Genomic DNA, 14,102 nt, shown 5'->3' on the forward strand with positions numbered 1-14,102 from the left:
TTCCCCGGTTAAAGGCGCCGCGGCCGGTCCGGGAGCGGCGCACCCCGCCGGGGACACATGGCGCGCAGGGCCGCGGCTGGGGAGGGCGCGCCCGGGGCGGCCACCCGCCGGGTCCGCTCCGCCCGCGGCGGGGCCCGCCGGTGGGTGGCGCGGGCCGCGTAGGCCTCCCGCGCGGCCGCGGCGCGGTGGGTGTGCGAGGGGCCTCCTCGGGCCTGCGGTGGGCCCGGCGCGCGCTCGGGGGTCGCCGGGGCCCGCGAGGGGCCGACGGCGCCCGGGGAACCGCACGCGGCACGGCCCGGCGAGCGGCCGAGCGCAGGGCGGGGGGCGGCCGCTGGGTGGTGCGCCATGAAAACAAGGGCTGGAAGCGCGCCGGGAGTCGCCTCGACCCTTTCTAACCGGGTGTGCGCGTGTGTGGCCGGCGCGCTCGGCCGCCGGGGGGAAGGACCCCGCCGAGGCTGACCCCCAGCAGCGGACCTCAGCGCGGCCCTGCCGTGAAGGGAGGCGACCGCGCACATTCATTAGGAAATGTCGAGGGAAGCCCCAAGCGCCGTGTTTACTTTCAAGTTGCTTCCTAGGTGTCCACGCAGGACACGCGCGCGCACAACCCCCCGCCCGTTGCAACCTGAACGTCCAGTCAGTGACCGAGGCCAGACCCACTAAAGCTCAGCGGGCCGGGGAAGGGGCGGGCCGAGGGGGTCTCACGGGCTTTTTGCAATAGTCAAGCGAATGTTCTTTCTCTGCCCCTGCCACTTTCGACACGGCTTAGGGCTAGACGCTGAGTGCTACATGGCAACTTCGCGGCCCACAGTCCCAACGCTGGGGTGGGTAGGCTTCGATAGGTCTCCACCTTTGCCCAGCAGCCAATCCTAGATGGCCGCACTTTCTCAAATCATACATACACACACGCACACACAAGCAGACATATTTTATAATTCATCAGCAGGAACAGTCCCTAGGAGAAAAAGACAGGAGGACAAACAAGTTGCACGTGTTTATTTTTATGTCTAACAGTCTTTGACAAAGCGCCAAGAAAAAATAAAGTTTACTGAAAAGCACAGCAGCTTACTTAGTAGGACTCAAAGACAAATATATAGGGACGCTGGATTATTGTGGTCACAGAAACATAACTAATGAATACTGCAGTGTGGGCAAGTATGTTCTGACACCATCTTTATTTGGTCTCATTCCTAGGCTAAAATCAAAGCATTTATTCTTAAGCAAAAAAAAAAGCACACCCAGTTACTTTTATTTCTTCATTTATCATATCCAATCAGCCAACATGCCAACCGCTCTCGTGCAGGAATGGGTGCCGAGATGCAAATTTCTTATCCACGCAAGAGGGAATGAAGGAAGATGCTCCATGCCCCTTCCTGCCCATCTTATGGCTGCGAGAGTCCCCTTTTATCCGTGGACAGTAGTGAGGAGGTGTTCTGGCATAGACCCTAGGCGTAGATTGACCTGGGATATATGTTCTCATAGAAATGGTAGAAATCTGGGTCAGCCCATGGCTCACTCGGGAGAGTGCAGTTTTGATAACACCAAGGCCACGGGTTCGGATCCCTATATAGGGATGGCCGGTTGGCTCACTGGGTGAGCGTGGTGCTGACACCACCAAGTCAAGGGTTAAGATCCCCTCACCGGTCATCTTTTATACATATATAAAAAAAGAAATAGTAGAAATCTATACTAATTCCAAAACATTGTAGTTTAGGAATCTTCCCAGAACCTTGTCCTAAAACCCCAAAATTACTTAAGAGGAGTTGAAAGCCTTAGGCGCTTCTAATACCCAGAACGGATCCTCTATTCCCAGAAAAAGAAAAGCTTCCTGATTTTTTCTCTTCTTCTGCTCCCAGAAAACCTCACTTTATGGATTTTCCCAGACCAATTCCTTGTGTGGCTTTTTGGCCGTAACCAGCCTCAGGAGAGGTCTATGTTACAGTCTTTGACTAAGATTATACATTCCCTGAAAATGTTCTGGATACTCTTTCAGTCTAAAGAATGAAATCATTCCTCTGTTGAGATTCCATGTTTACTAGATTCCATTTTAAAGCACAAGGGCGAGTGTTTGTAGAAAGTATGTGACATTAGCTGTTTGTCTTTAGGAAATGGGAAGGTAGTGGTGAAACAGTGGCTTGAGTCAGAAGTCCTGGATTTCAATCCCAGATCTGTGCTTGACACCTTCCAACAACCTTCCAAATGTGTGCACAGCGGACTTTTCACTTTTCAAGATGTCTTCCACTTCTTCAACGCAATGAGCGGCCCTTTTGCCAACTTTGCCTAGTTGGATTCTACAAGTAGTTGGCATGCTACGAGTGCCAACCAGGAAGAGAAAAGAACGAGATGCAGGTAATGGAGACTGTATCAAGAGTCTGAAAGGCCTGTGTTCTTCATTCTCCAGTCTGCTAAACAAAAAGCTTTTTATTGCCAGTTTTCGCCACCTGCTGGTTGATGTTTAACAGCATAATTCAGTAAGTTCTCTTCATCCATCATCAATATATTGTTCCCTAAGTTTATGAAGTTCGAAAAGAACATTTTTCTAATCTGAAGATACTGATGTTTAATAAAAGGTATGTATCAAATCTTCCCAGATATTAAACTTTTTATTTAAAATGAGGGGAGAAAGAGACCATTAACTGAGAGAGATTTGATAACAGTAAGATAAAAGAGTTAAAAATGTAAAAGATGACCCCAAACCATTTAGGTTATTTTAGGCTAAAAATATAAACCATGACCCGACTGAAGCAGAAATAAATCCATTAATTGAATGAACTGACTAGAGACAGTAAAAACAAGTAGTCCATTTAGCCTACATAAAAACAAAAAACAGAAAAGGAACTACTTTAAAAATAACATCTCACAAACCTAGATAAGCAATCAAAAATACTAGTTTCCAATTTCAAGTATCTTATACATTATAAACTTTTATGCTGAATAGTGCCAAACTCTTTCACATAGTTTGAATACTTTGTAGGCAAACATTATGTAAGCCCCATGAATACCGCTGCCAATTCATCTATGCTTCAGAGCCTTTCTTCTGCTGTAAGTGGTCCATCCAAGTTGTCTGCTTTGTGCTTGCAAACCAGTCTTGTCATAACCAGGAAAGTCTTTTGTCATATCTAAACTAACAAGTTTTGGTTCAACTTAGAAACTTACCTGACTAATCTGCTGTAGGTCCTAAACCTCAAAAAATGTTCAGAGTAATTAGGCAACAACCTTTGAAACTAGGCAATGTACTACAAATAACTCTGTTGTGCAAATGTGATAGGCAGATAATGTTTAGTTTTGGTTTTCAAAGGACAGCATAGGAAATTAACTTGTGGCTACTTTTTTCCCCTTTCAAATTGACTTGGCATTTAAAGTGAAATAAACTAAAGGTAGGAACTTGTCTTATACAAATGCCTACTGCTCTGGTTGGATTGAAACTGCAGTAATAGAACAAAACAAGGTCTGTATTAGTCCGTTACTGTTGCTTATGACAAAATACCTGAAACTGGGTAATGTACAAAGAAATAAAATTTGTTTCTTACCATTTTGGAGGCTGGGAAGTCTGAAGTCCAAGGATCCCATCTGAGGAGGGCCTTGTTTTCTTGATGGTAACTCTACAGTGCCATAGGGTATCACATGGCGAAATGGCAGAAGCAGAGAGACAGACTAAACCTCCTCACTGGTTCTCCATTTAAATCCCTCAGAACCACGCCCATGACCACCATTAAACGATCAATGGATTAATCCATTCACTGGGGCATGCTCCTCACAATCTAATCACCTCTTCAAGACCCCGCCTTTCTATTACCATAATAGGATTTCCCACCCTCTTAACACTGTCACAGTGGGGGTTTTTAAGTTTTCAATACCTGGAACTTTGGGGGACACAATTCAATCCATAGCAAAGTCTAACACTATGGTATCAAGAGGAGTAGGTGAAGAATTAATTTTCTTATGTGCAGTAACTAAATTTTATTCTCTTATACTATTTAGCACAGAGCACACTTTCTCCCTGATATTGATTGCTAATGGACACAATTAGAAAATTCAAGGTTATGTGTTTGTTTCCAAAGGCTGCTGTGACAAAGTACCATAAACTAGGTGGCTTAAAACAACAGAAATTTATTATCTCACAGTTCTGGAGACTAGAGGTCCAAAATCAAGATGCCAGCAGGGCCATGATCCCTCTGAGACTGTAGGTAGAATCCTTCCTTGTCTCTTCCAGCTTCTGGTGGCAGCAGCAATACTTGCATGTCCCTTGGCTTTCAGCTGCACCCCTCCCGTCTCTGCCTCTGTCATAAAATGGTATTCTCCCTGAGTATCTCTATTTTCTCCTAATTTATGATCATGGTATCTCCCCTGCCAGGTAAGTATTATTTTCTCCTAATTTAAAGGGTCACCAGTCATATTGTATTATGGCCTGTCCTGAGAACCTCATCTTCACTTGATTACGTCTCTACAGACCCTATTTCCTAATAAGGTCACATTCACAGGTACTATGAGTTAGGGACTCAGCACCTTTGGGGGTGACACAATTCAACCCATAACAGTATGTACTTAATAAGGATTGTTTACTCCAAGTCCACCTTAGACATTAAAAATTCAACATTAGAACTGAATTTCATGGGTCCCATGAACTTTCTAAAGCTAAAATCTGGCTATTTCATATTTCTGCTCAAAGTTCTTCAAAGGCTAAAATCTCAACTCTTTGCACAGCACAATTAGCCCAAGCCTGCCACCTCGGCGCCCACCCTTCCCTTCCACTTTCCCTTCTTGCAGGTATAATAACTTTTTGTGGTTTCTGCAATATGCCAAGACCTCTCACGCCTTTTGCCTTTGCACATGTGCTTGTCTCCCCAAAATGCACCCAACCTTTTCACCTGGCAAATTCATTCTCATTCCTCAAGTCTCAACTCCAGAACTTCTTTCTCTGCGAAACCATCCCTGACTTGCCCAAGCAGTCTTAGGAATCCATCTGCGCTGCTAGAAGAGGCTTAGTACAGAGGATAGGAGTTTAGAAATCAGAAACCAGAAAATCCTGGCTCCATTGCTCAGTAGCTGTATCCTTGAGCTAGTAATTTAACCTCTCTGTGTCTGTTCCTTCATTTATAACACAGATATAAGTAGTGCTACTCACAGGGTTAGTGTAGAATTTTAGTGAGTTAAACATGTAAAGAGCCCTCAACAGGCACTGGCACTTGTTACATTTTCAATGTTAGTTATAATATCTTAATCATAGCTATTGTCAGATCACACTGTAATTTCTGACATATGTTTTTCTCACTAGACTGTACTATTTGAGGACAGGAACCATATTTATTCTTGGTAAATTCTCAGCCTAGACCAGTGCCTGGCATTCAAATATTTGTGGCAAAAAATTCAGAGGCCCCCAAGCCAAAGAAGGGAACGGGGGAGTGATTCCCGTTCTTGTAAGTCTTTCTCCAGGAAGACTTGTAAGAATACAACGGGGTCATCAGAGGGATGACGAAGATGGGAAGAAACAAGAAATGTAACTGCCACAAGGGAGGGACAGATTGTGCAGAACTGTGCACCCAGCACCTAGACACTGAGCTCCTCACTGGTACTCAAAAGTATTTGCTGAATGAGGAAAAATGGAGGTTAGGAATGGAACATAAATCAAGAAATAATTTTTTTTCTTTTTAATGTCCAAACATAAAAATTATAGAAGTGCTATCACATGCCATTTACATATATAAATTGCTCAATTTTTAAAAAAGTTTAAGCTTGCAAACCAAGATGCCCAAGAATTCTCTTCTCAGTGTGGTCAAAATTTTTATATTTAGGAACTAAGAGGGCTGGCCCATTAGCTCACTTGTTTAGGGCGGGGTGTTGGTAACACCAAGGTCAAGGGCTCACCACACCAGGCCAGCTGCTCCCCCCCTCAAAAGAACTAATAAATGTTCTTTTACATGTCAATCTTGTATAATTTGCTGCCATTCAGAGTCTAGGAGATTCTTCATTGTTGGAATACGAAGGTTTAATTTAAAGTATGGAAAATCTATTTATTTGTATACAAAACATAATTAAGAAATTTTACTAAATTCAACATTTCTTAAACTTTTACTCATATATCCATATCAGAGTCGAACAAACAGAACATATTCGAAACAACAGCTCAGAATACCAAGGCAAGTATTTACTTTGAAAATATTACTTTCTAAAAAACAATAAAAATCAGGCCTTCTGAAATGCTTAGGATGCAAAGTCAAGATAACAGTATAGACGTTTGTGCTTTGCTTAAGTGGTCCCTTAAAAAATACAAATTCCCGGAAAGATAAGTTTTCAAATCATAAAGTCCGTTCCCCATTTATTTTTTGTTGTGATTCAGAAATACAAGGTAGGAAAATTCAGTTACAATTCTGCCACAAAAGCTTCTAAAGTAGCAAACACAAGTTCTAATAGGTATCAAAATAGCCATGTGCACTTTTATCAATTTAAAAATGTCTTTAGAATTGTCACATCAAGGAAGTGTAAAATATAATAACTACTATCTCCTCTTCCAAATTTCAAATCCAGTCACTGAACTGAACTGTAATCTGAACAGTGAAACTTAGTCCAGAATATGGAAGGTTATGGTTAGCAGGTACTTTTTAAAGCTGAATTACTAAGAACTAAAGGAAATGAGAAAGATACAAAGCATTTTATGTCAAAAAGTATGAATATTTAAAAGTGGCCACAAGTGAGTAATACATGTTTAAATTAGAACATGATGCAATAAAATTAAATCTGTTGATATAATTCAGCAAAAAAAGTTATGGTATTGCCTTCTTCTGGTAAGACAAAGACATACAATTCTTTGAATTAAAGCAACTATTACCAAAATGCTTTTATCACCTAAATATTAGAAACAGTCTCTCAAAGTTTCACTTGCAAGTATCAGTAATATATAGTTTAACAGATCCAGATAAAGATTTATAACTAAATATATGTATTAATGTAAAGAGTTCATAATTGCATTTAAAATTTTCTTCTTTTCAACTATGCAAATTATTAAATTAAAAAATATATTCGAAAGAACAATTCCGTGATTTTGTTTTTGTAAAAGCAATGAGGATTGTTTTCTATACATTTTTCAGTTATGAAGGGTCCTTGAACATATTTTGGAATTTCTATGGCTGAATGACATTAATTTTTAAATAAATATACTCACAAATACCTTATAATAAAATAGTACAACTAAAACAAAGAGCAGACACTTCAGAACTGAAGTTCATATAATAAGCTGTTGTTGGTCATATACAGAAATACTACATTTTAACAGAATTATAATTAAACTTCTACAGCCATAGGTAAGATTTACCCCCTTTTGGGTACAGTAAGTGTTGAATCAATGTAATCCTTAAAAAAAAAAAAGATTTGATAGTTTCCTTTAACAATTAGACTCAGGGTTTTTTTTTTTCATTTTTTCTTCCCCTGAGCAGAAAAACAAGTTGTACAAGAATTGAACCAAAAAAGATTTTAATGTACCTTGTAATATTTTCATGTTTTGGATGAAGTCAGACCATTGTATGATGCTGCTTAAATGTCTACAATCCCTTACCCAAAACCCTTCGGGCCAGATGTGTTACAGAATTCCTAAGTTTTTGGATTTAAGAAGGTAATATGGGGCATTTATTGGATATTACAAAACACCTCCACCGAGTCTGGGGCAATGCCTATAATCAAACCCACTGATATTTCTTCAGGTGGAAAGTAACGAAGAGTCAGGAGGAATGATATAAATAAAAACTACAATCATTTCACATCAGTTCAAGTCAGGTTTGGCTATTAAATGAATATGGCATTAAATTTAGAAAAACAAACATAGTTTTCAAAGCTTTTGGGTACGGGACTGTGGACCTTTAACATCCCTGACAAAGAAGCTGATTCCTGACACTGATCTCTACAAGTCTGTTCTCCTGCCTGAGCTTAAACTGTGTTAGGGATAATATCTCCCACCACAGAACGAGGGCTCTTAAATTTGTTCAGACAGTAGATTACCTGGAGGTGACAGTACTGTCTATGAGGATAATTCTTAAAAATGTATATTGAAATAATTATTGTTAAATAGTTAATTTCATTAAATCAGACACCATCTTGGACTATATTTTAATACAGACCAGCAGTAGAAGGTGCCAACACTCAAGGGACATTTATGAGAAAAGAAAATTGAGAAACGTTCAGATATTAATGGAATTGTTTTCTGCAAATTAGGAAAATACAGCCATTATTCCGTTTTCGTAGCTGCCCAATGTGACTCAACACAGCTTGCAAACTTTGGCTATATAAGACTGAAAAACTTCTGAAACCATTTGGCATCAATCCACCCTGAAAATTGTAATGAAGTCATTCTAAGCAATTTATATATTAAATAATTATTTCTTCTATATTTATCAGTGTTTAAAATATGTCATTCTCAGATCTTGATAAAAAGATACTACGGATTAAAGTCATTAAACATCTTATTATTTAAAAATTAAGTCATTTTAAAGTCAAGAACTTTAAAAACTCAAGAGCAAGAAAGGTTTGCTCTAATTTTTAGGTCGTCAATCTTTCGTAGGTTTTATTTTTTTAAACATTAAAAAAGTTTCTTCTTCAAAAGCAGAGGTCTCTTCTCACCAAAGTGAACTGAATGCGCTACTATTCAAGTATAGGCAAGGACAGGACACAACATCAAGGTGAAGGAAACTATCTTTAAGTCAGAGGAGCATGTACAACGAACAAGATGGAACAGGGAGTATTGGCTAAAACTTGTCATAGGCACTTGCTGTAGAAATCCACTAAATGAACAATAGATCCTGTAACCTGGAAACAACATTCATGGGGCCAAGAAGATTTCCAGGGCTGTATAGTTTGGGGGATGAATGGGCTTCGTTAACACATGGTATAAGGATGATGTTCTCATGTCAGTGGGAGAGTCATAGAAAGAAAAGGGGAACATTTCATTTCAAAACCAAGTATCTTCAAAATCATCCTTGTCTATTTGTTCTTAATGAGTAAAATTTAAATATATGGTCATCATCCTTTCCTAAAAGCTACATATATGCTACAAGGAGAAGAATGTCACATTTTTAAATTTTTTTCTGTTTTAACAAATTCATGAATTAATTTTAAAAGTCAAGCCAAAAAAATTTAGCTGGTATTTTTTTTCTTTTCTTTCTTTTTTACAAAAATATTATAGCAGTATACACAGAATTGCAAAGGAAGAGATGGGAAGAATAAGCAGACACTAAAATGGAACAGGTGAACTTTGGGTTATCATGGCTATTTAAAAGAAATTGTAAACTTTTAGGCTTCTAAGATTTTATTTACCTTCAGAAAACATAAGGAGTTTGCCTTTCCCCATGAACAAAAAATGAAAAGTTCCATAAGTGTTCAAGTCTGAAGAAGACAAGAAAGCATTGTTTTTCCTACTGGGAAATATGTATCTCCTTACCTTCTGCAGCCTTGCCCTCTCCCATCTCCTGTGTAGCTTTATGGGATCAAAGAGAGAGAGAAGCCAGTTTCTACCAGCAGCAGAGTGAGTCCTGAGTACAACACAGAGGTGTTAGCGACATTCAGACTCCCTGGCAATGTGTGAAAGTCATCTTGAATAAAATACACCAAGCTAAAAAGAAAAGAAGAAAAGCCCCAGAAACCCATAAACTGCCTTTCATGGAAAGTTAAAAAAAATTCCTCAAGACTTCTTATGTGCCATAAAGTACATTTCTGGAACTTTATCTATATAGGGGGAAAAAGAATAAATAGAAAAAAAGTTTAAATTATTGTTCTGGAATTCTGTTCTTACCCTGTTCACATGCTATTAGTTCTCATACCATCACTTCTCCACTTCCGAGCCCTATTGGTCTCCTATTCCATATTTGCATAGTATTATTAATATTGTCTGGAGTTGAACTTCTATCCCCTTGCTTTTAGACAGATTTCTGAAGAGCACTGGTCCAATCTCACATATTCAAAAACAAACAAAACATAAGTATGTCTCTAGGCCAAAAACTGGGTCCCATTTAGCAGCAAGCTGTTCAAATTATTTGGAAACAGTCTTTTTCCAAGGGATAAGAATCAGTCAGTTTTGTCTGCAGTTTCAGATTTTGTTCTCTGCATCATGCCACGACGAACTATGCTATCAAAACTTCCAAGGTAAAACAAAGCAATAATGCGGAAAAGACCCATGGTGACCACCTGCAAAATAAAGACAGAACTTTTAGCTCATCCAACAGTACAACACAATAGTTCATTTCAAGGTATTTAGGTCTCTAATAAATAACTTCTATGACACATCTTCTAGTCTGCTCCAAGGATAAGTATAATGAAAACTGTGTAAATGTCAGTGAGCCCCAAGAACAGAATACGTGTGCTCTGTCCCACTGCATAGCAGAGGGCCTACCAGAGAGAGAACAACAAAATATCTGTACAATCAATAAATTCCATACACAGAACAAAATAGGTATTCTTAGTAGCCTTAGGGCTGTAATAGCTAGGGAAGATCCACTCCAGTATCCCAAACATCCAAACTACAATCAAGGCTTTTTTGATTTAAGATTTATGTTCCGAGCACAAAAGTGAGACCTCTGCTAGATGCTGAGAATACCGTGGTGAGAAAGACCCAGTTCCTGCTCTCTATGTGCTTACTCAATAATTGGAAAGAAAATCAAGTAAAAAGGCAATTACTATTTCAGGGTTAAGACCGCAATTAACCATATCCACTTATTTTCACTCTTTCCTCTAAAAGACCCACTAAACAACACTAAATGGAATTTTTGAAAAGGCATAAAACTATAAAGAAAAGGAGAAAGAAACATTTTCAAATAGTCAAGGTCTCAAAAAATTTGCCTCCTAGGCACCCTTTTTTCAGAAAATTACTAGAAGAGGTAAACAACCAAAGATTGAATTAATAATACATAAATAACGCATAGAAAAAGGCAAATAATAACTCCAGGAAAGACAAAAAGTCACACAAGAAAGGAAACACAATTCTCACATATGTCATATGTATTTGATATTCAGCTGTGAATAGCATTTAAATAGTCAGACTAATGATCATCTCAAATACCGATTTAGCAAAAATGATAATATAGCCAATATATTAACAAAATGAGGGTGGGGATACAGGAAAGGTGGACGTCAGCCGGAGAGGAGGGCATGCAGGAGAGCTAAGTCCTCATCCTCCACCATAGAAGGCAAAAACCTGATGCCCAAACTGAGAAACAGAGTGGAAGTAACAATGAAGGTATATAATCTGCAGAGAGAGAGGTAAATACCAAAAGGTTCTGCTGAAAGAACAGGGAGTGACTGCTTCTGAGAAGGCTGCTGTGGTGGAGGTAAATGGAGAGACCACTCTTTTCCACAACAAGACTTGAAGCTATTTCACTCTGAACGGGTGCAAGGAAAACTTTGAAAAATGTAAAAACCAAAGGGAAGGTGGAAAAGGCCAAACTATGGAGGCAGTAAAAAGATCAATGGTTGCCAGGGGTGCTGGGGAGGGATGAAAAGGTGAGTCCAGGGGATTTTTAGGGTCAGGAAATTATTCTGCATGATATTGTAATGGTAGATACATGACATGCATTTGTCAAAACCCATACAACACCAGGAGTGAACCCTAGTGCGAACTGGGGACTTTAGTTAATAATAATAATGTATCAGTACTGGCTCATTGATTGTAACAAATGCACAACACTAATGCAAGATGTTAATAATAAGGAACGAGGGGTAGGAAGAAAGGGTATATGGGAACTCTCCGTACATTCTGCTCAAGTTTTCTATAAAGCTAAAACTGTTCTAAAAAAACAGTCTATTTTTAAAAAATATTTTGGCATCTTGCCAGTATGGGGATCTAAACCATTGACCTTGGTGTTATAACACCATGCTCTAACCAACTGAGCTAACCAGCCATCCCTAACATCTATTATTTTTTTTAAAGAAAAAACCACACACAAAAAGCACAGCAAACTAAAGGGAAGAAAAAACCTCAAGAAAAGGTCACTATAATACAGCATAAAAAAGTGCTAAAATAGCGGTAAATACAAGGCATTAGTGATGTTGTGAAATATTTGGTCTCAGTCCTCACTTCCTGGCATACAACTCCTAAAATCTTTGGAATCTCCAAAGTAATACTTTTTCTTTTATGCTAATAAGTTGAGTGGTGGCTGGCAGCCACTAGGTAGGTCCAGGATGGAGGCTGGTCACCAGAAAGACCAAAACAGGATTAGAGGATTGGGACTTTTAGCTCCACCCCCTAACCTCTGGGGAGGGGAGAGGGGCTGAAGGTTGAATTGATCACCAGTGGCCAATGATTTAATCAATGATGCCTACATCATGGTGCCTCCATAAAAACCCAAAAGGAGGGCCGGCCCGTGGCTCACTTGGGAGAGTGTGGTGCTAATAACACCAAGGCCAAGGGTTTGGATCCCGATATAGGGATGGCTGGTTAGCTCACTTGGGAGAGTGTGGTGCTGACACCACCAAGTCAAGGGTTAAGATCTCCTTACCAGTCATCTTTTTAAAACAAACAAACAAACAAACAAAAAACACCCTTAAAGGACAGGGTTCAGAGAACTTCCAGGTAGCTTGAACACATGGAAGTTCCTGGAGGGTCGCACACCCAGCTATGGAGGGAAGTAAGCTCCAAGCCCCTTCCCCATACCTGGCCCTATGGATCTCTTCATCTGTATCCTTTGCAATATCCTTTATAATATATAAACCGGTAAACCTAAGTGTTTCCCCAAGTTCTGTGAGCGATCCTAGCAAATTAATTGAAACTGAGGAGGGAGTCATGGAAACCCCAATTCACAACTGATCGGACAGAAGTATAGGTGACAACCTATTGCAATTGGCGTCTGAAGTGGGGGACAGTCACGTGGAATTCAGCCTTCAACCTATGGGATCTGATGTTATCTCCAGCTAGATAGTGTCAGAATTTAACTGGATTAGAAGACAACCAGCTGGTGTCTGCAGGAAGCCGAAACTGCAAAATTGATCGATTGGTTGTTCGTGGGGAGAAATCCCTACATACTTCTTGGTGACCAGAGGTCACAGAAGTCTTCTGTGTTGATTCTTGAGTGAAAGAATAGAAAAAACACTGTTTTTTTTCCTTATATCCACAGAGCACTGAACCCAGTCCTAGAGTTTTCTAGAAAAAGCAAGGTTTAAAGTGAGACCCGAAGGAAAATTAGAAGTTGGCCAGACATAGGAAAGCTGGGGATGGAAGGACATAGAGAAAGTTCCAGAAGGAAGAGGAGGGCTAGGGAAAGAAAGAAAACAGGCTAGAAAGGTAAGTGGGGTAGGAGGTCAGAGGTCTTGTGTCATGCAATGGGATTTAAGCTTTATCCTGATGGTGCTAAGAGGCACTGAGCTTTTTATGACAGACAGACCTGCAATTTAGAAAAACCAGTGCAGAAAATGTGACGACACACTCAGATGTACCCAGGGGCCTAGATAAGGTACTGTAGACCAACTGTGACTGGAGGGTGGGGGGTTGTTCTCTGTTCAATGGGAGCAGCTGCCACCTGTCCCCGCCGATTACTGCCAGGTGAGAATGCAGTCCTTGTACTGCTAGACCTTCTAATTTTCCAAGAAAAGTCTGAAATCTGGATTTTTTTATGTAAAATCTAATTTTTAAACTATTTTATTTAAACACACACACTCATAACAGATGGACCAAATGAAATGCTTCACAAGCCCGTGGGACCCCAATTTACAACCTCTGGTCACAAAGTGTACGACTCCGGCAAGGAGCCTATGGCAGTGACCCAGGCCTGAACCCTGGGAGCAGCAGCAGGGCTGCAGAAGAGGGAACGGGTCTGATGAACAGAGTGACAAAAGAGGGACCTAGTCTCTGACATGAGGGGCAGGAGCATAGGACCACCAGAGAGAACATAAGTACCAGTCAGTCACGGGCACAGTCCCAGGAGGAGGAGTGGGTTGGGTGGGGGCAGGCAGAAGGATGTCAGGGAAATACAAAGTTTTACTTGGGGCATGTTGAATTGGAGATATCTATTCACTTCCCAGGGAAAATGTCTAAAAGAAATTTATATAGAACTGGAATTCAGGAAAGAGTTATGGGCTGGAGTTTTAGACTTGGCATCATTCGCAGAGGAGGAGTCCTGAGAAGGAAAAGGATC

At 40.3% G+C, this 14,102-nt stretch overlaps 1 protein-coding gene across 1 annotated transcript in view; it reads right to left on the minus strand.

The window, feature by feature from the left end:
- Positions 1 to 9,128: 9,128 nt before the first annotated feature.
- Positions 9,129 to 14,102, minus strand: part of KDSR (3-ketodihydrosphingosine reductase) — a 35,412-nt gene continuing 30,438 nt past the window's right edge. Inside the window, exon 10 of the mRNA XM_063077307.1 lies at positions 9,129 to 10,164. Coding sequence (XP_062933377.1) covers positions 10,045 to 10,164 — 120 coding nt within the window. The 3' untranslated portion in view covers positions 9,129 to 10,044. The remainder of the gene's footprint in view (positions 10,165 to 14,102) is intronic.

This window comes from Cynocephalus volans, chromosome 13 (assembly GCF_027409185.1).
Source record: "Cynocephalus volans isolate mCynVol1 chromosome 13, mCynVol1.pri, whole genome shotgun sequence".
Taxonomy (NCBI): Eukaryota; Metazoa; Chordata; class Mammalia; order Dermoptera; family Cynocephalidae; genus Cynocephalus; species Cynocephalus volans.